Source organism: Phyllostomus hastatus, unplaced genomic scaffold (assembly GCF_019186645.2).
Source record: "Phyllostomus hastatus isolate PE091 unplaced genomic scaffold, TTU_PhHast_1.1 phas_scaffold_216, whole genome shotgun sequence".
In the NCBI taxonomy this organism is placed as follows: Eukaryota; Metazoa; Chordata; class Mammalia; order Chiroptera; family Phyllostomidae; genus Phyllostomus; species Phyllostomus hastatus.
The window spans coordinates 23,141,034-23,161,920 of record NW_025334018.1 but is presented as its reverse complement, the minus strand read 5'-3'; the positions used below and the strand labels follow the sequence as shown (position 1 = coordinate 23,161,920).

The 20,887-nt window shown below is 61.2% G+C and overlaps 1 protein-coding gene across 4 annotated transcripts in view; it reads left to right on the top strand.

Annotated features, from left to right (window-relative positions):
• Positions 1 to 12,963, top strand: part of LOC123833517 (cytidine monophosphate-N-acetylneuraminic acid hydroxylase) — a 38,721-nt gene extending 25,758 nt beyond the window's left edge. For all 4 annotated transcript variants that reach the window (XM_045861783.1, XM_045861781.1, XM_045861780.1 and 1 more), the window contains 6 exons: positions 1,655 to 1,790; positions 3,565 to 3,705; positions 5,390 to 5,564; positions 6,269 to 6,385; positions 8,803 to 8,918; positions 11,044 to 12,963. In XM_045861783.1, the coding sequence (XP_045717739.1) occupies positions 1,655 to 1,790; positions 3,565 to 3,705; positions 5,390 to 5,564; positions 6,269 to 6,385; positions 8,803 to 8,918; positions 11,044 to 11,212 (854 nt within the window). In that variant the 3' untranslated portion in view covers positions 11,213 to 12,963. The remainder of the gene's footprint in view (positions 1 to 1,654; positions 1,791 to 3,564; positions 3,706 to 5,389; positions 5,565 to 6,268; positions 6,386 to 8,802; positions 8,919 to 11,043) is intronic.
• The last annotated feature ends 7,924 nt before the right edge of the window (positions 12,964 to 20,887 follow it).

Below are 20,887 nucleotides of genomic sequence, written 5' to 3'. Positions count from 1 at the left end.
AGCTGACACCGCAGAGTCCTGCGCCTGAGGCTGCTCACCACTCACAGACGCGGGCGCACACACCGCGCCCGTCGCGCCGGTGGCGGAACATTAACCAACGCCTTACTGTCCGCAGTCGTTCAGCAACGCACGTGTGTATTAAACCACCACGCTGCACGCCTTAAACTTACACCATGTCATGTGTCAACTGCATCTCAAAGCTAAAACAAAGTGTGGGGTCCACAGCAGGAGCCCCTCTGCCCGCTGGGTGAATGGCCTCTATTTAACACGGTGGCAGGAAGCAGCTCCCCACAGCACGAGGAAGCCCCTCCCTTCCTTTCTTCTCTCGGTCCATCCCCCTTGTTCCGGGACAACGTGAGCCCCCGTGCATGGTCAAGGGGAAAACCGTGTGACCGGAGAGACGACACGTCCCTGTTGAAGGGTGGCTGGCATGATCCCACTCGAGCGTGAGTGTGAACGAGTGAGTGTGAGTGTGCAACTGCATCTGTGAATGTGTGTGTGCACGTGTGAGTGAGTGCAGGCACCAGTGTACTAATGGTGGTCATGCCAAGGCCAGGGGTCACTTATTTTTCCTGTTTCTCAAATTTTCACAGCAGCAGGAGTGTGAACCGCGCTCTGCCGGGTCCCCTGCCCCTTGGGCCCTGCCCACCGCTTCTCTCCCCAGACTGCGCTGTCGCGGCTGTTTGCTCACACCGCCCACCCACACTGCCGCCCCTCACCGGTGCCCCCTTCCCGCCCCGGGGCCTTGACACCTGCTGTTTCCACTTCCTGAGGTGCCGCTGTCATTCCGTGCCTGCGGCAGATCACCTCCGTGCCTGTGACTCAAATATCACCTTCACCAACCACAGTCCCTTAACGGCCCTCCACCCACCCATCTCGCCCAGCCTCCACCCCCCCTCCCCCGCACCTGTGACCTCTTTCACTTCCTCCTTCGTCCCGCACTCTTTGAAACGCCTCCTTTAGGGACTTACTCGTGACCACTTTCCCTCACTAAAATGCATGCGCCCTGAGTGGCGGGCCTTGCCCACTACTCCCTCCGCCGTGCCTGGGGCCGCGTCAGGCGCACAGTGGGTGCTCGGTACACACCGATCAGTGAGTGAGTGGGCAGATGAACAGCCCGCGAGGCAGGCGTCTGGATCCCACCTTACAGAGCAGGAAGCGGGCGCAGGCGTTTTCCTGGGGCACCTGCAATTCTGTCCCGTGCTACCTCACTCACCGCTCACGCTCCTGGCCGCTGTGCCTGGGCCCAGGTGTGGCGGACCCGCTTTGTTGCTCAACCCACCAAAACAATACGTAAAGGCATTCCCACGTCAGCAGAGAGCTCATAACGACGAGAATCAGCGTGCCCTTAGAGTGTGCACGCACAGGGAGACAGGCAACCACACGTGCGTGAGTTCAGCCGGGGTCCCAGTGAGTTGCCAGGAACCACGGGGTGGGCGGGGGGGGTCAGTGTCTTTGGCTGATTTGGTAGCGTTTTCCCAGCAACCAGCGGAACTCGGCAAACCTTAGAGCGATGACGCGGAGGTTTGCTGTTATTTCTGCGTGAGTCATCCATCCGCCCGCCCTCCGGGGGGAGCCCGGACCCACGGGAACGGTGGCTGTCCTGCGATGGCTGCCCACATGGAGGAGACTAACCCGAGCCTTGTCCTTGCAGAGGAGTGGAAAGCCCAGTTCATCCGAGCGGAGCGGAGAAAGCTGCTGCACTACAAGGCGCGGCTGGTGCGGGAGCTGCAGCCCCGGATTTTCTGCCCCTTTGCTGGGTACTTCGTGGAAGCGCACCCATCGGACAGGTATGGCTGGGTGTTGGCTACCCCTCGCCTCCGGGAGTCACTACGGTGACCTCAGAAGCCATGACGAGTGGCAGCAAAGGTTGAGAATTCAGACTCCAGGGCCATGACGGAGGCCGAGCTGCAAGGACTTGCGGATGAACCGCGTCGTGGGCGCCTGTTCACTCACTGGACCCTTGCGCGCGCCGCGGTGCCTGCGGGTCATGGCGCCCGCCAGCCACACTTCCGTGCATGCGCAGTCGTCCGGCCAGCGCCCCCCTCAGTACCTGCGCTGCCCCTGCGATCGATTCTGTTAACGACTTTAGACAGGGAGGCAAAGCAGCATCAAGAGGTTACGGAAGGTTGTGACCTCCACCGCTGTGTTTTAGGAAGAGCGATCGCAGCAGCCTGGTTTAGAGAGGAGCAGGGCGAAGGCAGGGGGCCAGCTCGCCAACGTTTGGGGACCAGAGGGAGTCGGGGGCTGAGACCGTGGTGGCGTTGCTCCGGGTGGCAGGACGCGAGCCGCGCAGGAGGGAGACGCCGCTGAGGCCACGGGGACGGGGACAGCTTTACCCCTGTCTGCAAAATTAACTCCAGGGTCGTAAGTAACGTAGGCCAGGCCACCTTGGTGCTGTAGGGACACAAACGCTCGCCTGTGTTTGCGGCTGGGCACCTGAATGCAAGTATCCGCGTAGTCCAGGGGACCACGCTGCAACTAACTCAGAGAGTAGACTCCCTCCAGCAGCAACGGCGTGTGCGTTGCCCGCGGGGGGATGAAACCCGAACGCGCCCTGCCCTGGAGCTGCCTTTCTCGCCTCGGCTGCCACACTCCCCATAAGGCATTGCAATGGGGGGCTGCCACACTCCCCATAAGGCATTGCAATGGGGGGCTGCCACACTCCCCATAAGGCATTGCAATGGGGGTTGCGGCTTTTCCCGAAAGGCTGCGGTTTGGACCTAGGTTTGGGAGCTACCCAACCGAGAGCCAAGGCACGGTTGGACTGCAGACCTCGGGAAGGGCCGTGACCCTCGGCATTGTGTTCTTTGGCAACGGTGGATTTTTAGTGGTTTGCAATGAAAATTTTTTTTTTTTTTTGGACTTACAAACAACAGAAATTTCTTTGTCTCAGTTCTGGGAAGTCCAAGATCAAGGTGCTGACTTTCTCATGCAACCTCACATGGCGGAAGGGGTGGGAAGTTGGCAGACTGGACTCCCCACCCTGAGGGGAGGCCCCCACCCCCCGCCCGCAGCCTCCTGGGAAGGCTGGGCCTGCCCGGGCTGGGTGGACACAGCGCGGGGCCACCGGGGGCAAGTCGCCGGGCCGCCCTAGGCCGGCGCCCTTGTCCATAGAAGGGGAGCAGTAATGGCGGCTCCCTCGTTGGAGACTGCGAAGACCAAACCAGTTAGCTCGGGTGAAGCGCGTGGCCTAACTCCTGACGAGGGGCCCTCACTTAGTTAGCATTCAGTGCGAGAGCGCGCCGCTCCCACCTACCTGTCCGTGTCCCACACGTGACTTCTTCGCAATACGGATCGCGTCCTAGATACTGATTCCACATTTACATGTAACACCCTATCATTGCACGTAAAACCAAGGCGTGCACACAGCCTCCCCTGCCCACCAATGCTTCCCTGGTCGGGGACCCTGGCCCGGGTCTAGTCTCCGCTGTCCGCCGGGGCGCGCGGAGGGGTCGGGCAGGGAGAAGGCGGAGGCGGCAAAATCCAGTCCGCAAGTTTGCCGTCCTGATCAGCCTGCGCCTCGGGAACACCCCGCCCCCCGGGGCGCCTCTCCTTCCGCAGGTACATTAAGGACACGAACACCAAAAACGACCCGCGCGAACTCAACGACCTCATCCAGAAAAGCTCCGAAGTGGTGACGTGGACGCCCCGCCCGGGAGCCACGCTGGACCTGGGCCGAATGCTGAAGGACCCGACAGACAGGTTCGGCTCGGACGGTCACAGAGATAAGGAGGACCTGCGGGCGTTCGCGGGTGTTCCCGGCCGAGAGGACAGAGGGCTCGCTGTGGCCCGTGACGGGTGGCTGTGCGGGGACGGCGGGCCCTGTCGCCTAGCACGGGGGGCTGAGACAGAACAAGAAGGCCACTGTTTGAACAAGATAAGCTGTGAGCTGGGCGCTTTCAAATCGAGGGGGAAGCCCGCGTCTCCGGGAAGTTCTCGTCCTGCAGGAACTGCTCAGCCGCCTTCCTCGTCTCAGAGCCTCCAGGGCAGGGGGGAGGGGTCCTCCTGGTGGGGAGTCGGCAGTCAGCGGCTGGAGTAAGTGAAGTGGGAGCAGCCTGACAGGTGGTTTCCCATCGGCCTCCGCTCCAGAGCGTACCTGTGACCCGCAGGCCCGCTGCGGGCGTGCAAGGCGCGGACAGCTGCCGTCGGTGGCACAGACCTGGAGTCTGTGAACACCTGTCTGGAGCCAAATGGAACGTGAGTTCCTCGCACAGAAATGAACCAGTGGAGTCGGAGAGGGGCGCAGGCCCCGGAGCTCACCTCCTCCCGGCCTCACCCCACCACAGGCCTGCCCGGGGGGGGGCGGGCGGGCAGCCGCCTCGCCTGTGGCTGAGCCCCCGCATCAAACTCCTTACCCAGCCTGGTCTGTTCTCCTCCAGGCATCTCCACAGACCCACCCGCGTCGCCAGCCCTCTGCGTGGCCTGTGTTCAGCTCTTAGCTTTTCACGTGGATTGCACAGCAGCCCCTGCTGGTGGCTGATGGTTGTACAATCACGGCATTGATTGCAATAAGCATAAAGATTTTATTTATTTATTTTTAGAGAGGGTAAGGGAAAGAGAAAGAGGGAGAGAAACATCGATGTGTGGTTGCTTCTCTCACCCCCTACTGGGCCCTGACTGGGAATCAAACCTGCGACCCCTTGGTTTGCAGGCCAGCTCTCAGTCCACTGAGCCACAGCAGCCAGGGCACAATAAGCATCTTTTTAAATGAAATAACAGGCTCTGTCCCGGTGGCTCAGTTGGTTGGAGCATCATCCCATACATCGAAATGTTGTGGAGTTCAGTCCGATCGGAACATGTACAAGAGGCAACCAATCAATGTTTCACATTGATGTTCCCTCCCTCTCTCTCCCTCCCTTCCTCTCTCTCTAAGATGAATGAACATATGCTCAGGTGAGGATAAGAAAGGAAGGAAGAAAGAGAGAGGGAGGGGGAGGGGGGAGAAAGAAAGAAAGAAAGAAGACTAGAATAGACCTGAGTACATTGCATAGGACAAGGGTGAGTGTCGTTTAGGAAGTTACTGTACCCCAGGGACCCTTGACATGGGGCCCTCCAGGGTCCTGGTGTGGAGTGCCATCCTTACCGGGGTCACAGGAAGGGTCTGGACACCCCTTGCTGCCAGGGTCACCTTTCTAAAACGCAAAGCCACTGCCATCCCTCCCGTCTTCAACTTCAGGGTCTCCCCAGCGCCCTCAGGATAAAAGCGGTGTATTTTCTGCAGCTCCAGGGCCAGAGAGGCCTTTGCTTACTTTGACTACTTCTGGGGGGTCCTGGGCCCCCTCTCTGAGCACGGCGGAGGAGCTACTGGGCGGCTTGGCTTTGGATTTGGAACGCTAACGTGTGCCTGCCTTCCTTCTCCCACCGCCCTCTCGCCTCCGTCTTGAAGTGAGTGCATCACAGAGCCTCCAGGGGGCGCCAAAGTTTACAAGGACACCTGGGACTTCAGGCCCTACCTGGAGATCCTGAATGCTGCCGTGGGAGACTCCGTGTTCCAGCACCCCGCCTGGATCAAGGAGTACTTCACGTGGGCTGGATTCAAGGATTACAACCTGGTGGTCCGGGTAGGCCACTCTGCCTGTTCTTCTTTGCTGTCGTGGGCTGTGGGAGTGGACGGAAACCCGCAGGATCCCGAGCCGAGTTCCAGCAGGCCCTCCCCCTCCCAGCGCTGCCTAACCGATGGGCTGGGCCGGCTGACAACAGCCACGACCCCCCCCCCCCGCCTTCAATGGGGTGCACTCTGCCTTCAGTGGGGTGCGCTCGGCCTTCAGTGGGGTGCGCTCGGCCTTCAGTGGGGTGCACGCAGATGTAAAAGTCTTCAGAATAAAATCTGGGTGTCTCTGTCAGCTCCCCAGTGCCCTTCAGGGAGCTGTCTTTGCCGACCCCAGACCCGGGAAACCCTGGGACTCGGGGTGCGGTCGGTCGGACAGGTCATAGGGGAAAGGGAACACGGCTGGAGACTTCGGTGAGACGATTTACGTTCAGCTGCCGCGTGACGACGGGAAACACCCCACACGGAGTCACTCGGCAACCGTGGGCGGTGCTGGGCGTCCGTTGCCGGTACACTTAGGGTACTGAGAACCTCGGAAAACCTGATGGGAGTCGATGAGGGGCAGGAGCTGGGAGAGGGGCAGAGAATCCTCTTGTCCAAACCCCAGGTCACTGAGCCCGTTTGGGCGCACTGGGGTCTTACACAGCCTAGAGCTCCCTTAAGGACCCTGCCCCAGACTGACCCGTGTCTGCCCTTCCCCACGCCGTCGTCCCCCAGATGGTCGAGACGGACGAGGACTTCAGCCCCCTCCCGGGCGGGTACGACTACTTGGTCGACTTCCTGGACTTGTCCTTTCCCAAAGAGAGACCGAGCCGGGAGCACCCCTATGAGGAGGTGAGTGGGCCGTGGACGTGGGAGTGGCCCTCGTCCCTCCCTGCCCCTTCCTTCCGTCCGCCTGAACTTGTTCCTCGAGGGTCGTTTAGAGTGACCGAAGAGCCGCCAGGCCAGCAGGACCGGTGCTTTCACGCCTGCCCTGACTGTGGTGCGCCTGTCACAGCTCACACCCCCACAGGGAGACAGTCCCTGCCACCAGGCTGTGCGCTTGCTCTCTGCCAGTGCTCTGCGGGGGCCGGTCTCTGCCTGCCCCTCTCCGCCGGCGGAGTGGCTGGACGCTGCTGCGCGCCCCTCACCCCACATCCGGGGCGTCTCCTGCCCACGGGAACCCGGGGAGTGGGCCGGAAAGGGGGCTAAGGCAGCATAGACGAACACAGTTCCTGAGCTCCAGTCTGAGCAAACCCCTCACCCGCGGCAGGCGTGAGGCTGGAGCCGTGGGCTCAGGGCAAGTTACTGAGCTGTCCGAGCCTCGCTTTCCCTCCTGCCACGGGGTGCGTCGCCTTCTTGCCAGTTTCCCGTGAGAAATAGCATGAGAAGCCCCGGCTGGCGTAGCTCAGTGGATTGAGCACGGGCTGCGAACCAAAGTGTCGCAGGTTCGATTCCCAGTCAGGGCACATGCCTGGGTTGCAGGCCATGACCCCCAGCAACCGCACACTGATGTTTCTCTCTCTCTCTCTTTCTCCCTCCCTTCCTTCTCTAAAAATAAATAAATAGAATCTTTAAAAAAAGAGAAAGAAATAGCATGAGAAATAGCATACATGTGAGCGTGCACTGGAACTCATGTGAATCCCACACGCACGTGAGAGCTGTTAGCTGAGCTGGCAGGGCACACACAGCCCGTCCTGAAGCTTCTACGAGTGCCTGGGGGGCGTGAGTGGCCTCCAGGTGCCGCCCTCACCGAATGACATTTTAACGGCTGGATTTGTGTTCTCAGCTTCCCAGAGAACTTGGGAATCTGGATTTTCATGTAAAATACCCAGATTTATACCTGTGGAAAGATAATCCAAGTTTTCACTTTATTGTATTTTTTAAAAATCCTCACCCAAGGCTCTGTTTATTGATTGTAGAGAGGGAGGGAAGGAGAGAGAAATATCGATGTGAGGCAGAAACACTGATGTGTCGCCTCCTGTATGTGCCCCAACTGGGGCTCAACCCCCAGCCTAGCTGTGTGCCCTGACCAGGAATCAAACCCGCAACCTTTGGTTACGGGAGGACGCTTCAACCAACTGAGCCACCCAGCCAGGGCGATAATTTGATCATTCCGTTTTCTCAAAGGGGCTGTAGGTCAGACTGCATTGGGCCAGGGGTCACTAGTTGAAGCTACGAGGGTGAGGAGCCAGCTACGAGGCCGGGCACCCCTAAGTACCAAGGTGCGGAGGCTCTGGTCCTGGGACATGACCCACACACTGCCTGCTCTCTCGCTCCCCTCCCCCAACAGGTCCATCCCTTGTATTCCGAGAGCCATCTGGAGGTGCTCGGTGGGACCGCGCCCGGACGTGGGGCAGCTGCTTCCTGCGCACCAGCTGCCGCCCACACCGCAGCCCCCGCCCCCTGCACTGAGTTCCCTCGGGCTCTGCCGCCTCTCCCCACCCTTTGGCTGCCGCTCATCACAGGAGCTACTTGAAATCGCAATCCACCTCTGCTTGCCTCCTAAGCCTGTGCACCCTGGCTGTCCAACACCTTCTGCGTCAGGGGCTGGGGTTCTCGACAGGTAAAGGCCGTGACGACCTCAGGGAGGAGCCGTGCCCAAGACACTGCTGGCCCTGCTTAGCCTCTGCAGGCCCCGGCGGGAGACCCGGTGTCCTGCGTCCAGAGCAGCAGTGACGGCACACACTGGCCGGGCGCTCCCTGAGTGCCGGGCCCTGCTCATGCATTCCGTGTACCTTGGCCAAATTACTCCTCACACAGATCCTGGGAGGAGTGGTCCGTTATCTTCATTCTATAAACGAGGTGATGGCCCTGGCTGGTGTGGCTCAGTGGATTGAGCACCGGCCTGTGAACCACAGGGTCACTGGTTCGATTCCCAGTCAGGGCACATGCCTGGGTTGCAGGCCTGGTCCCCAGTAGGGGGCGTGTGAGAGGCAACCACACACTGACGTTTCTCTCCCTCCCTCTCTTTCTCCTTCCCTTCCCCTCTCTAAAAATAGATAAATAAGATGTTTTTTAAAAAATAAAGAGGAAGCAGGCACGGGATGGTAGGGCCTGGATTTGAACCCACGAATCTGACTGCGCTCTGAACCATGACGCGCTCCGGCTCCTGACCCGTTTCCCGATCCTCCGCTTCCCCCGCACTGCGGCCCCTTCTCGCCCAGCCTGTGGTATCCGCTCTAGCAGCCGCCTCTCCGGGACGCCCCAGGCACATCCAGGGGCCGCTGTGCTGGGGGGGCGCCCTGCTCACTGTCCCACGTCCGTTTCAGATCCGGAGCCGGGTGGACGTCATGCGGCACGTGGTGAAGAACGGCCTGCTGTGGGACGACCTGTACATAGGGTTTCAGACGCGGCTGCGGAGGGATCCGGACATATACCACCACCTGTGAGTCCGCCCTGCCCGTCGTCCCCCGCCCCTTGCCGACTAGGTGACCGGCGGTCACGTGGGGCTGCACCGCCAGAGCCGCCTGCCTTTGTTAGCCTGTGGCGAGCAAGTCTGGTTTGTTTGCCCAGGCGGAGTGGCTCGGTTGCTTAGAGCGTCCTCCTGTACACCCAAAGTTAAGGGTTCGATTCCCGGTCAGGGCACATACCTAGGTTGTGGGTTTGATCCCCCGTCAGGGTCCTCTGGGAGGCAGCCAATCAGTGTTTCTCCCTTCCTCTCTTTCTAAAATCAATAAACATACCCTCGGGTGAGGATTTAAAAAAGAACAAGAAAACCCATGCGAGTCCCTTGCATCAGACTTTAAAGTTATAGGGGAAGTGCTTGAGCTGAAATGACAGAAAGGCCCCTGGGCCATCTTCATGTCTGCAGAGCAGCCACCAGAGGGAGACACTCCCTTACCATTAGCCCAGACCCCCTGAAAAACGCAGAAATGTATTTTCAATGAGCAAAACCCACCACCTCCCTTCCACCCTTGAGCTCAGGAGCTTGCTCGAAATATATTAAAATTTCTTTTTCACTTCATTGCTTTCAAGTGCTTTTAAAGGATAAAAAAAATGTGAAGGATGTAGAAGTCTGTAAAATAGAAAGTAAAGAACCCACCCCACACAATCCCGTGTCCTGCCCCTCCCCCCACTGCACTCCACGGCGGCCTTTGGGAGCAGCTGGGTGGGGATCACCCCAGGCCCAGTGCAGGGTGTATCGGCACTGCCCTGAACTCATCGGTTCTCCATCAAACGCCCCCTGTGGTTGGGGGTGGGTATTGTCGCCAATGTAACATAAGCCCAGGGCCTGCATTCTACAGCTTGCCTTTTTACCCATTGGTGTATCTTTTTTTTTTTAATCCTCACCCAAGGATGTGTTCGCTTTGTGGGTGGAGAGACAGACAAAGAGAGAGAGAGAGAAACACCCATTTGGGAGGAACATCGATTGTTTCCTTCCCAAATATACCGCGACTGGGGATCGAACCCGCAAACGTTGGGTGTACAGGACCGTGTTCCAACTACTGACCCACCCGGCCGGGGCTCATCGGGGCGCCTGTGGTCCCCCTCCTGGCTGGGACGCACACGTCAACCTCAAACGAGTCAACAGCCGTACAACAGTCCCCACTGCGGTCTCTTTCCCCAGGGCGCACGCCTGCCTTCCTGTTCTGGGGAAGGGGGGCTGTGTGCAGCATCTCGGGGGGCATCCTGGGGGCTCCTTAAGAAAACATCCTCCATCTTGGAAACTTCTAGGATACTGCCGTGTGAGACTGTTGTGTTATCTTGTGTCCCCAGGACAAAGGCCGTGAAGGTGGGGTTTCACAGGAATTTTGGGGGGCAGCCACAGCCCAGTTTGCCTTCGTTGCTCTTGAAATGCGATGCATGTGCGTGTGTGTGTGTGTGTGTGTGTGTGTGTGTAGCTCTGGAGGCAGTACGTATCTGCTGTAGGAAGTGTGGAACGATGTTGCGAACGTAGGAAGAAACTTAAACCACAAGTGATCGCACATGACAGACAGAGCGATTCACACTTTAGTGTCCAGCTAGCCTGTGTGTTCTGTTTAAGAGCGCGGACGAGTGCGTGCACCGTTCACAGAAACAGGACAATGCTGTGCACACTTTTCTGCCCGCGTGTTCGCGGGACAGTTTCCTCCACCGTCTGTCTCCCTGCAGAGTTCTAACTTCTCGCTGTTGGGAACAGTGGTTTGGCCAATAAACGCCGATTCCTCAGGACAAATTCCTGGCGCAGGGGCGAGGCTGCGGGACCCAGTGCCCACACGGCCTTGCCGCCCGCCCAGTCCTGGCTTGGGGAGCCAGCCCCCCTCCCGGCACCGACGCAGGGGGCCGCCCAGGTCCCTGCCCACCCCCCAGTCCGGGCCCTGGTGCAGCGGGCTCCGAGAATACACCTGCGCTTTCCCGCACGAGGATCCCCCACAGCCGGCCAAAATGCCCTGGATGCTGAGCCGCCTGAGCGGCCGGACCAGCCCCGAAACGGGTTTCTCGGGGAGGGCTGACGGCGGCAACCGACAGACCCCGAGACGCAGCAGGCGGGGAGGGAGCCAGACCTCATCTCTGCTCTCTCTCTCTGACAGGTTCTGGAACCATTTTCAGATAAAGCTGCCCCTCACGCCCCCCAACTGGCAGTCCTTCCTGACGCGCTGTGAGGGGCTCGGACCCGAGCCGTCCCCGGCCAGGCCCCCCACAGGCCTGGGGAGCACTGCCGCCGGCGCCGCGTCGGACTCCCTGGGGCACCTACACTGAGGAGCGGGGCGCCCGCCGGGAAGCCTGCCCCGGGGGGAGGAGAGGGGCCAACGTGACGCAGATGCCATGAGTAGTGACGACACCCAGCCGCGTCGGCGGGCCCGCAGCCACTGGAAACCCAGCGCAGGAATCAGCACCGGCAGCCAGCGGGTGCGGACCGAGACCCTGACCACGTGAACAGAATCGGCCACGAAACCCGGAGGGCAAGGCAGCGACGACAGAGAGGGACGGAGACACCCCCCCACCTGCACTTCCACGGGCCCCCACCCCCGCCCCCAGGGCGGCCACCCCGCCACCCCGCCGGCGCTGCGGCTTCATGCACCAACCTGCCACCCTGTCGTCCCACACCGTGATCGGGAAGATCACACAGTGTGACCGCAGACGGGGACTCCTCGACTCACACCTTCGTGTCCGTGTTTATCGTCCATTCACTCCCCAGATGGCTGCTGCCTCCTCTGCCCAGCGGACTCCGAACTTCCGGGAAGCAGATGCCCTTGCCCTCGTGTCCCGGGGCACGCGCGTCTGCGTCCACGCTGCCCCCGCAGAAGACAGGACAAGCGAACGCGGTCCCCCGCGGTCAGTGGGACTTGCGTCTGAGCTCGGGTCCGCATCCTCACCGGCGGAACTGAGGGCCTAAGTCGGACAGTCTTCCAGCTGGGAAGCTCCCTGCTGAGCCCAGCGTGCGGCGCCGGGCTGGGCCGCCGCCAGGCCACAGGGGTGCCGGGGGCGTCCCCGCAGGACGCGATGGCAAGGCAGATGTGGGCTGGGGACACCGGGGAGAGAGAGGTTCCGTCAGACCTCTGAGAGGCTCAGGGGGTATTTCAGGACAGTTACGGTGTTGAGAGAGTGGCTTGAAGAGTGGGTGAAGTCTGTGATACGCTGGCGTGGAGGGGAGGGGTGGGGGGAAGAATATTTCAGGCAGACAGAGCGGGTGAGGGGACCACAGTCACAGTCCCCGGTGGGTTCTCGCTGACCTTGCAGCGTCACGGACTATGTAATATGAACTAAAGATTAGAAACACCCCTGGCTGGTGTGGCTCAGTGGACTGAGCACCAGTCTTCGAACCAAAGGGTCAGAGGTTTGATCCCCAGTCAGGGCACAGGCCTGGGTTGTGGGCCAGGTCCCCAGTAGGGGGTGCACAAGAGGCAGCCACACAGTGCTGTTTCTCTCCTTCTCTTTCTCCCTCCTTTCCCCTCTCTCTAAAAATAAATAAATAAACATTTTGTAAAAAGAATAACGAAAATTTGCCCCAAGGCAATAGAAAAATGAAAAGTGCTAAAATGAGACTCCTCCTGCTCTTCACTAGTAACATCTCTCACTCACGGGAAGGCTCGGGAATGCACGGGTCGCGTCTTAGACTCAAGAAGCTCCGAGCAGTGGTTTCCAGCCGGCGTGCTGCCCGAGTGTGCACAACGTGTGGTTCCGCCTCTCCAGTCAGGGCCACCGACCTCTGCTCCCTGACACTGTCACACACACACACACACAAACTCACACACACACACAGGTTTTCTGATTATGTGTATCACCTCCTTGATTCTGAAGCCACAAGAACCCCACAATGAAATGTATCTCCCTCCATCTCTGACCTCCTGCTCTGTGACAGAAATCTCGACTATTTACTCATTAACACCAATGACGTCTGATTATGGGTCACCTTACACATTATTGCAACAAAAATGCGGGATGTTCGGGAGTTGCAGTTTGTGATTGACAGAACATAGTAAAATACTCAACTTTCCTGAAAGAACGAACGTACGTGTGCACTGTTGACTCCTTCTGGAACTCGTGATGAGTGCCCAGACCCACGAGCACCAAAACCAGCCCCCACCCGTTCTCGTCAGGAGTCCGAGCACGCGCCGAGTGCTGGAACATCTTTTCCTCGCCCAAATGCGACCAGCACAGGGCTGACGCGTTCCGAAGCCCACCAGTACCAAGGTATATGACGTATATGACGTATATGACGTATATGTTACAATGTATGTAAGCAAAAAAAAGGTTATTCTTAAATGTGGATGTCCCCTCCTTGAGATCCAACAACCCCTCGTCACCCAGACCCGCGGTCCTCTGACCTGCACGGCTTCCCTTCGCCCCCAGGCGGCCCGCCCACCTGCCCTCCTGCCCTCCCCAACCTCACATCTCACTTCCGCGAGTTAAACCAAAGCCACAACATCATCCTTGGCACAACCCGCTCTAACACCCATGCGGCTCCAAGTCCCACAACCTCCACCTTCAAAACACACCCGGAGCGCCGCCCCCTTCCACGGCCGCCCCGCCACCGGGAGCCACCAGGATCGGGAGGGAAGGGAAACGCAGCGGCAAGGCCGGCCGGCGTCGGGGGCTGGGCTGCAGGAAGGATCTGCCCGCGCCCCGAAGCACCGGGAGCTGAGCGCCATGCAGCCTGCCCCCTGGCTACTCACGGGAGCCGCGGAAGCCTCCGCCGGGCGGTGTCCGGAAGCCGGAGGGGCCGGGGCGCCGCCGGCCTCTCGCGTCTCGGGGGCCCCGCTCCGGGAGCGCGAAGAGCCGGAAATCGTCGTTCGAACGCAGCACACGCACGCCCTGGACCGCTTTCGTCTTCCCGGATGAAGGACCCCCTTCGCGGCGCTCGCCACCGGCCTTGGGCCGGTGTCGCCGGCAGGTGGCGCGAGAGGACCGCGTCCACTCGCTCCCCTCCGGCCCCTCCCACTCCCGCCCCTACTTCGGAGATGCCCCGCGGCGACCCACCGGCCTGGCCTCTCTGCAAGGAAAGGAGATTAATTTCCAGGACACACTCACTAGTAACAGTGGCTAACGTTCTTCGTGTGTGTGTGTAACCCTGCTACTACTAGTGTCAGGCGCCCCGCTAAGCACACAACGTACACTGTTTCTTTAAGTTACGAGGAAGGTCTCCTTTTCCCCGTTTCACCCGCGAGGAAACCGAGGCTCCGAGAGAGTTCACCAGCTTGCCCGGGGTCACACCACCCACCTGGATCCAGAACTTGAACTCGAGTCTTGCTGCCCAGGACGCCCTGGTCCTGGCCCCCTGGTGTGCCCTCATGCCGCAGAGGGACTCCGAGGGTGGGTCCCGGGCCCTCTGCCTGGGAGACCCCAGGGTTCGGGGGGTTGGGGGGCGATTCAGGCGTTCTCCTGTGACCCAAGGACCTGCGCGAGGATTGACGGCGAGCACGCAGCGCGCTCCCCGTGTGCCCATAACACGCGCCCTCGGGGACCCCGAAGGCTTCTCGGACCCAGGTGAGCAGCTGGTGGCAGTGCCGTGCCCCCCCTCCCGGCCTCTGTTTCGGAGGACTGGACAACTGTCCGCTCCCGCCAGCTCTCCACCGAGGACACTTCTGTGGATGACCGTCTGGGTTCGAGAATCCTCGGGGACATGGCCTTTTCCCGGCCGCAGCGGGGCTGCCGGGTGCTCCAGGTCCCTGGGGCTCTCCGACCGGCCAGGTCGGCGGTGCTCGCCCTCCGGACGCTGAGGACGATGGAAGGTTTGCCCGCGATGGGTCCTGCTCGCCCGAGGGGGCCTCAAGCCACGAGCCTCCCAACCCCCAGTGTCAGACAGAGGCGCCGGGTGCTGAGTGCTCCTCACGCCCAGCCAGGGGCCTCCGTGTGTCCAGGGCCCTCTGCTGTCTTCCAGGCGATGTGCCAAGTTTTTAACGAGCATCGCGTCATTTGATCACCAAAACAACCCCACATGTAGGTACTTGTGAGCTGTGGGGCGCTGGGGTCCAGGCCCGGTCTGCCGCTGGGAGGTGATGAGGGCCCCCGCCTCGTGGGGCTGTCACGAGCACGGAGCGGAGCAGTTTGCAGCAAGGGCTTGGCCAGCAGCCCGGACGCAGCCAAAGCTGTCACAGTGGGGGCTGCCCCTCCCCTCCATCTACTGAGCAGGACTCTGAACCCCCTGGGATCTCGCCCCAGGTCACAGAGCGGAGCCCCAACCTTGAGGCCAAACCATGAGAATGCCTTGCTACATTGTTGGCAGAACTGAGTAAGTTAATTATTTAAACTGTCTTTTGTCCCGTCTTTACTGTGTCTGGAAATAGGCTTAGCTGGGTGGCTCACAGGGCTGAGGGTGGGTCCACGTTCGACCGCCCCCCTGCCCCCCCCCCGTGGGAGTGAGGCCGCACGGGATTGTGGGAAGCTCTAGTGCTGGCGACCCCGTGTCCCCCATTTGCCCCGGACAGTCTCCACTTGCTGCCGTCCTCCTGCGTCCTTCCTGCGGGCGGCCTCTCCCCATGGAGCCGGTTCAGACAGTCAGTGCGTGCGCACCTCGCCCACACCACTGTCCCCTTCAGCAAACAAACGGCAGCACGCTCTCCCAGTCTGGGGGCTGCCGGCCCGGCCCGCAGCCGGTGCGGGGACACCTGGGTTCTCCTCCACGCCTGCACCTTTTTTCTCCTGCAGCCTCCCTCCGTCCCCCCAACTCCTCCCGGGCTCAGACTCTCGGCTGCGATGGGAGGTTTACGGATGTGGGCTCTGGAGTCCCCGGGCTGGGGTCTCTGTCCTGGGTCCCCTCTCCCCAGACGGCAGGCCAGTCACCTCTCCAAACACAGGTCCCTCCTCGGAAGCAGCGCGGAGTCCGTGCTTTGCCATAAGACAAAGCGCCGTAACCGCAGCTGCCTGTAGGTGGCGCTGCGATCCTTTCGAGGGAACAACCAAAGGACAAGTCGGGATAGTCCCGCAACTAAAACTCAGCGTCCCTCCCAGCCGCATCCTGATCCCTGCCAGGCCGCACGTGAGCGTGACCTGGTCTGTGACACGGAAAACCCGAGTAGATTCTTTCTTTCCCGTTAAACCAGGCGGGGGAAGCCAGCCTGCTGGTGGGAGTCGTGCGCGCCACGCCTCCCCGGCCGAGCACCCGGCAAGCCGCCTGAGTGCTAGTCTTGCAGGGCGCTCAGCCACTAAGAGAGTGCTGTCCCCCAGGTCCTCCGGAGCCCTAATGCTGCCCACGCCCACCGCGTGTCCCAAGGTAGTGCCTTCATCCCGTAGGGGGCTGCCCCCTGCGACTTGTCACCGTGGAGGCAGGAAGCGCACAGTCAGCGTGGCAGCCGGGTAGGCCTGCCTTCTCATCACCCACTCTCTCTTCCGTGGGGAAGAGCCCCACCCCTGTTCCCACACCCGCGGAGCACCTCTAGGCCTCATCAACCAGAGTCACCGTGATTGGTTCCCGGAGGCCTCGTGACCCAAGCTGAGCCAATGAGAAGCGGTCCTGGGATTCGGGCTGGTCCGCTGGCTGAGCACGCCTTCTTTTGGGGTTGCTAGGAGACTGGGAGTGGAGCGGGGAGGGGGGGCCAGCCGAGAACCCAGCCGACTCCGCAAGGCAAAGCTGCCGAATGGAAAGCGGATTTCTGATGGCCTCATTTTGGCCCCTGACCTAGCTGTGCGCGAAGCCAGTCCACCCTGATGACCAAGCCAATTAAATCCTGTCTTGCACGTGCCATTTCGAGTTACGTTTCTGGCACCCGCACCCCAAAAAGTCCTGGTTAGTGCACCAGAGAAATGTGTTACTGCTCTTGGGAGGTCAACATCTTAACACAGACATGCTTTCAGCTCAGAGACTTGTGGTACTCCGGTCACCGGCGCCACGCTGGGGTGGCTGGGATATTCCGAAGTGGGGTTAGGGACTAGAGGCACCCAAATGCCATTCCCCAGCGACGGTCCCCCACCCCCTCCTGTCATTGGGACTGGCCGGGCTCCAAGGACCAGCCCTGACGCCCCACGCAGCTCCCCCGGCGCCGGGTTCGAGGACAGCAGCCCCATGTGGTGCCTCCACGTGGGAACATGCCTCATGGGAATCAGTCCGCGGGCTCCGCCTTGTAACGCCCAGGACCAGCCCTGCAGTGAGAGTGAGGATGACCCGGTGACAGTCGGCCGTGGTGGCCGCTTGTCCCAGGCAGGCCGCCCGGTGCCGCCTCCATCCAGGGCCCTCCCGCTGGGCCCCCAGGCAGGCGGCCGGACTTGGCAGGAAGAGGCTATTTTTCTGAAAGTTAAGACGGCCGTCCCCACTGGCGGGGGAGGGGGCAGCAAAGTCAAGTCACATTCCAGACCAACTTCTTCTCCTGATAAGCGTCCTGCCCTTCTCGTTTCCTTTGAAAGATCGTTTTCCGAGGGCAGAGGAAGGGCTCCCAGCAGCGTCCCCCACCGGGCGGGACGCTCTCAAGAATGCGGGGTGAGGAGCGAATGACCTCTCAGCGGACGAGAGAGCCCCTTCCCGGGGACTCCGGCTGCGTTCGTCGGCGGTTCTCAGATGAACTCAGACCCCTTCCATCTGTGGGACTGTTTTAAGTGGAGCCCTGGTAACGGGCTGGGGGAGCAGGGCTCCGGTGTGCGCTGTTTATTAAGGGGAAGCTCGGGCAGCCAGGGAGGGGGAGCCGGACGGAGCCCAGTGCCAGCGCGGGCCGACCCCAGGGGCCTCTGCTGAGGCCCAGTCGGTGGTGCCAGGGCGCCGGGCTCTCAGGCAGCCTCACAGGCAGGTGGCTGTCCCCAGTGACCGGCCGCCCGGAGGACAGGAGGACGTAACCCTGGGGCCCTCTGGCCCACGACTCGGGAGATGGAGGGCAGTTGAGCAAATGCACACAGGGGGGTCGGGGACAAGGACCGCAGACGTCGGCATGGGCACGCTGGTGCTGGTCAGAGACTCGCCCCGGGACTACAGAGTGCAGGGGTTCCGGCTCGTGGCTCTGGGAGGATTAGCTGGTGCATGGAGATAGCTCTTCTGTCTCTGAGAAGTACCCTGTCACCTCCCCCCGTGTCACCTCCTCCCATGTCACCTCCTCCCTCCTCCCGTGTTGCCTCCACCTGCATCACCTCCACCTGCATCACCTCCACCTGCATCACCTCCACCTGCATCATGTCCACCTACATCATGTCCACCCCATCACGTACAACCCTGTCACCTCCTCCCCTGTCACCTTCTCCTCCATCACCTCCACCCCATCACCTCCTCCCCCCGCACCCCACCCCAAGCACGAGGGAATCAGCCCTCCACAGCTGACTCCATCTGCCTCCAGGGCCTCTGCCCAGCCCAGACTTCCCCTGGGAGTTTGGTTTGGGGGCGGAGAGGACCCGTGCAGTTGGCTGTTGGCCTGCACGGGGTGATGAGGATTTAGGAGCAAGGCGGCCACTGTGGGGTGGCCAGGCGTGGACGTAGGCCCCGGGAAGCAGGGAAACCAGCTCACACAGAGAAAGAGGAGGGCAAGAGCAGCTCAATGGCTAATAACCGTGTCCCCCTGGTTGAGTTGCAGGTCCTCCCCCCAACCTACGGGGTGGGAGCTGTAGCTGTTGTCTCCCAGGGCAAGGACGCGCAGGCCTCAGGTGGCCGAGCGACCAGCCAGGGTCACCCAGCTGGAAAGGGGGCAGTCCAGAGTTCATCCTCCACCCAACCTGGGAGCCACACTGCCCGCCGGCTGCAGGAAAGCTGGGCGCTCAGCAGTGGCCACTCAGGGGACAGGCGATGGCAGCTGGGCCAGGCCAGTGACTGTGGGGAGAGCCGGAGGGAAGATCTGGGGGGCAACCAGGGCTGGAGTGCACCGGCCCGGCTGCTGGCTGGAGGCGGATGGACAGACGAGTGAGGGGAAGGAGGGAGGCCCCGCCCAGGGCTGGAGCCACCGGGGAAAGGTGGGCGCTCCCTGAGGAGCAAGTGCTGTGAGGGGCTGTGGGGTGGGCGGTGTCTGAGCAGGTGACTGCCTCACTGACGGTCCCTCAGTCCAACTCGAGGTTCGCCATCTCCTCCACAAAATCCACCCCCCCCACACCCCTGGCTGGTGTGGCTCCATGGATTGAGTGCCAGCCTGAGAACCTAAGGGAGGGTCGCTGGTTCGATTCCCAGCCAGGACCTGTGCCTGGGTTGCAGACCAGGTCAGGTCTCCAGTAGGGGGTGTTCGAGAAAAAAAACACACATTAATTTTCTCTGTCTTTCTCCTTCCATTCCCCTGTCTAAGATAAGTGAATAAAATCTTTTAAAAAGAAAGAAAGAAAGAAAAACTCCTCCTACAAACGTGTGAACTGCTGTGAAGTCGGGTCTGAGCAGCGGTGGAAGGAACCCGGTGCTGAGGCTGGGGGGTGGGGAGGGTGGAGCCGGGCCCCGCCCACCCCCGCTGTGCATGTGGGATCCCACCCCAGGCCTCTCGGAGCCCGTTTCACCTTCTCTAAAGTGAGAGCGTGCGGAACGCGATGTTGCCCAAGATAACGAACGCTCCACCAGTGGCCGAATGTTCTCCGTCTCTGCGGAGGCCACAGGGCACATATTTCAGAAACGGAGGGTCCGGCCAGACCGCAGCCCTGAGCACGTATCACCACTGGCAGCGGTTTTCAGTGGCCCAGTTTGAAGAGTTAACGTAGGTGGTGGTTGAACGCAGAGCCGGGCTGCCTGAATCCAGTCAGTCACGTGCTGGGTGTGTGGCCTTGGCAAATTACTCACCTTCTCTGGGCCTCGGCTTTACCCCCTGCAAAATGGGCACAGGGTTGTCGTGAGAATGATTACTATACGACGACTCAGAGCGATTACCCTTCAGCCTTCACTTTCTGATCTGTAGAATGGGATTCGTGGTGACCGCTAATTACTAATGTTAACACTCAGCAGGGGCGGGAAAACTGAAGTCCCGTACGTACTCACAGCAACGCAAAGCCGCCCTCCTGGGGAGTGTTGGGCCGGTGAGGGCAGACGGCAGAATGGACAGACAGACAAACGGAGCTGGCTCCCCAGCCTTTCCCATTTCCAGGGGGAAGGGGCCTCTGCCCTTGTGTCCGTGTGTGTGACGAGTGGCAGGGTCCCCGCTCGGCCGTCACTGGCCCCGCAGCCTGAGAGCCTTCGTTTCAGACCGAGACCAGGTCCTCCCCAACGCCTCTCTCACAGCAGCAGAGGCCCAGGGCCCCGCCGCCAGCCTTCCCCGCGGGGGTCGGAGGCCTCTTTCCCCCAGGACGGCGCTGCCGTGGGGGCCGGCCTGCTGTGCTCCTCTCCCCCGCACCGCGCACCGAGTGCCGCGGATCTATCGCACGTGAGCTGGGGGGAGGGACCCCATAATGACACTTTCTGGGACGCATTCCCCGGGCACTTGGGGGCTCAGGGAGGAGGGGACAAGGAGGTCGGAGCCGGGGGTCTGAGCGTCGCCCACCTGACCCAGAGGGACAGGGAGAGAGCACGGTGACGCGTCCTCTGCCCCCCGTCCCACGCCCTGCCCCGAGTCTCTGCATGACTGTAGTGAGCCCACTGTCCGGGCTTGTGCTGAGACTCACGAGAGAACAGGAAAGGCTCCTTCCAGCCCTGCGGCCCCTGCCCCGGGTCACCTCTCCATCTGACGGATGAAGACACTGAGGCACAGCGAGGGCCCGGCACCGCGGTGCTCAGGAGGCCGCGGAGCGTTTGCGCAAAGGCAAGTCGGCTCTGGGAGGCACCGCGGAGCTCGTGGGAGGAGCAGCCTGAGCCCCCGCGGACCCACCCGTGCAAGACCCTACCGGCCCCTACAGAGTCGTGTGCCTCGACCTCCTGACCCCTTGCCAACCCCGTGACGTCCGTAGGCCACGCCCACTCTCAGGAGAGGAGAACCAGCCCAGAGGACAGCGGTGTGGCCACAGCAGCCGCTGGTCGGCGGTGAGCACGACCCGCCCGTCTCACAGCCATTTCCCTGACCCCTTTCCCGCCTGTGACACCAGGGACACGAGTGACGGATGACAGCGCGTCCGCCGTCAGCA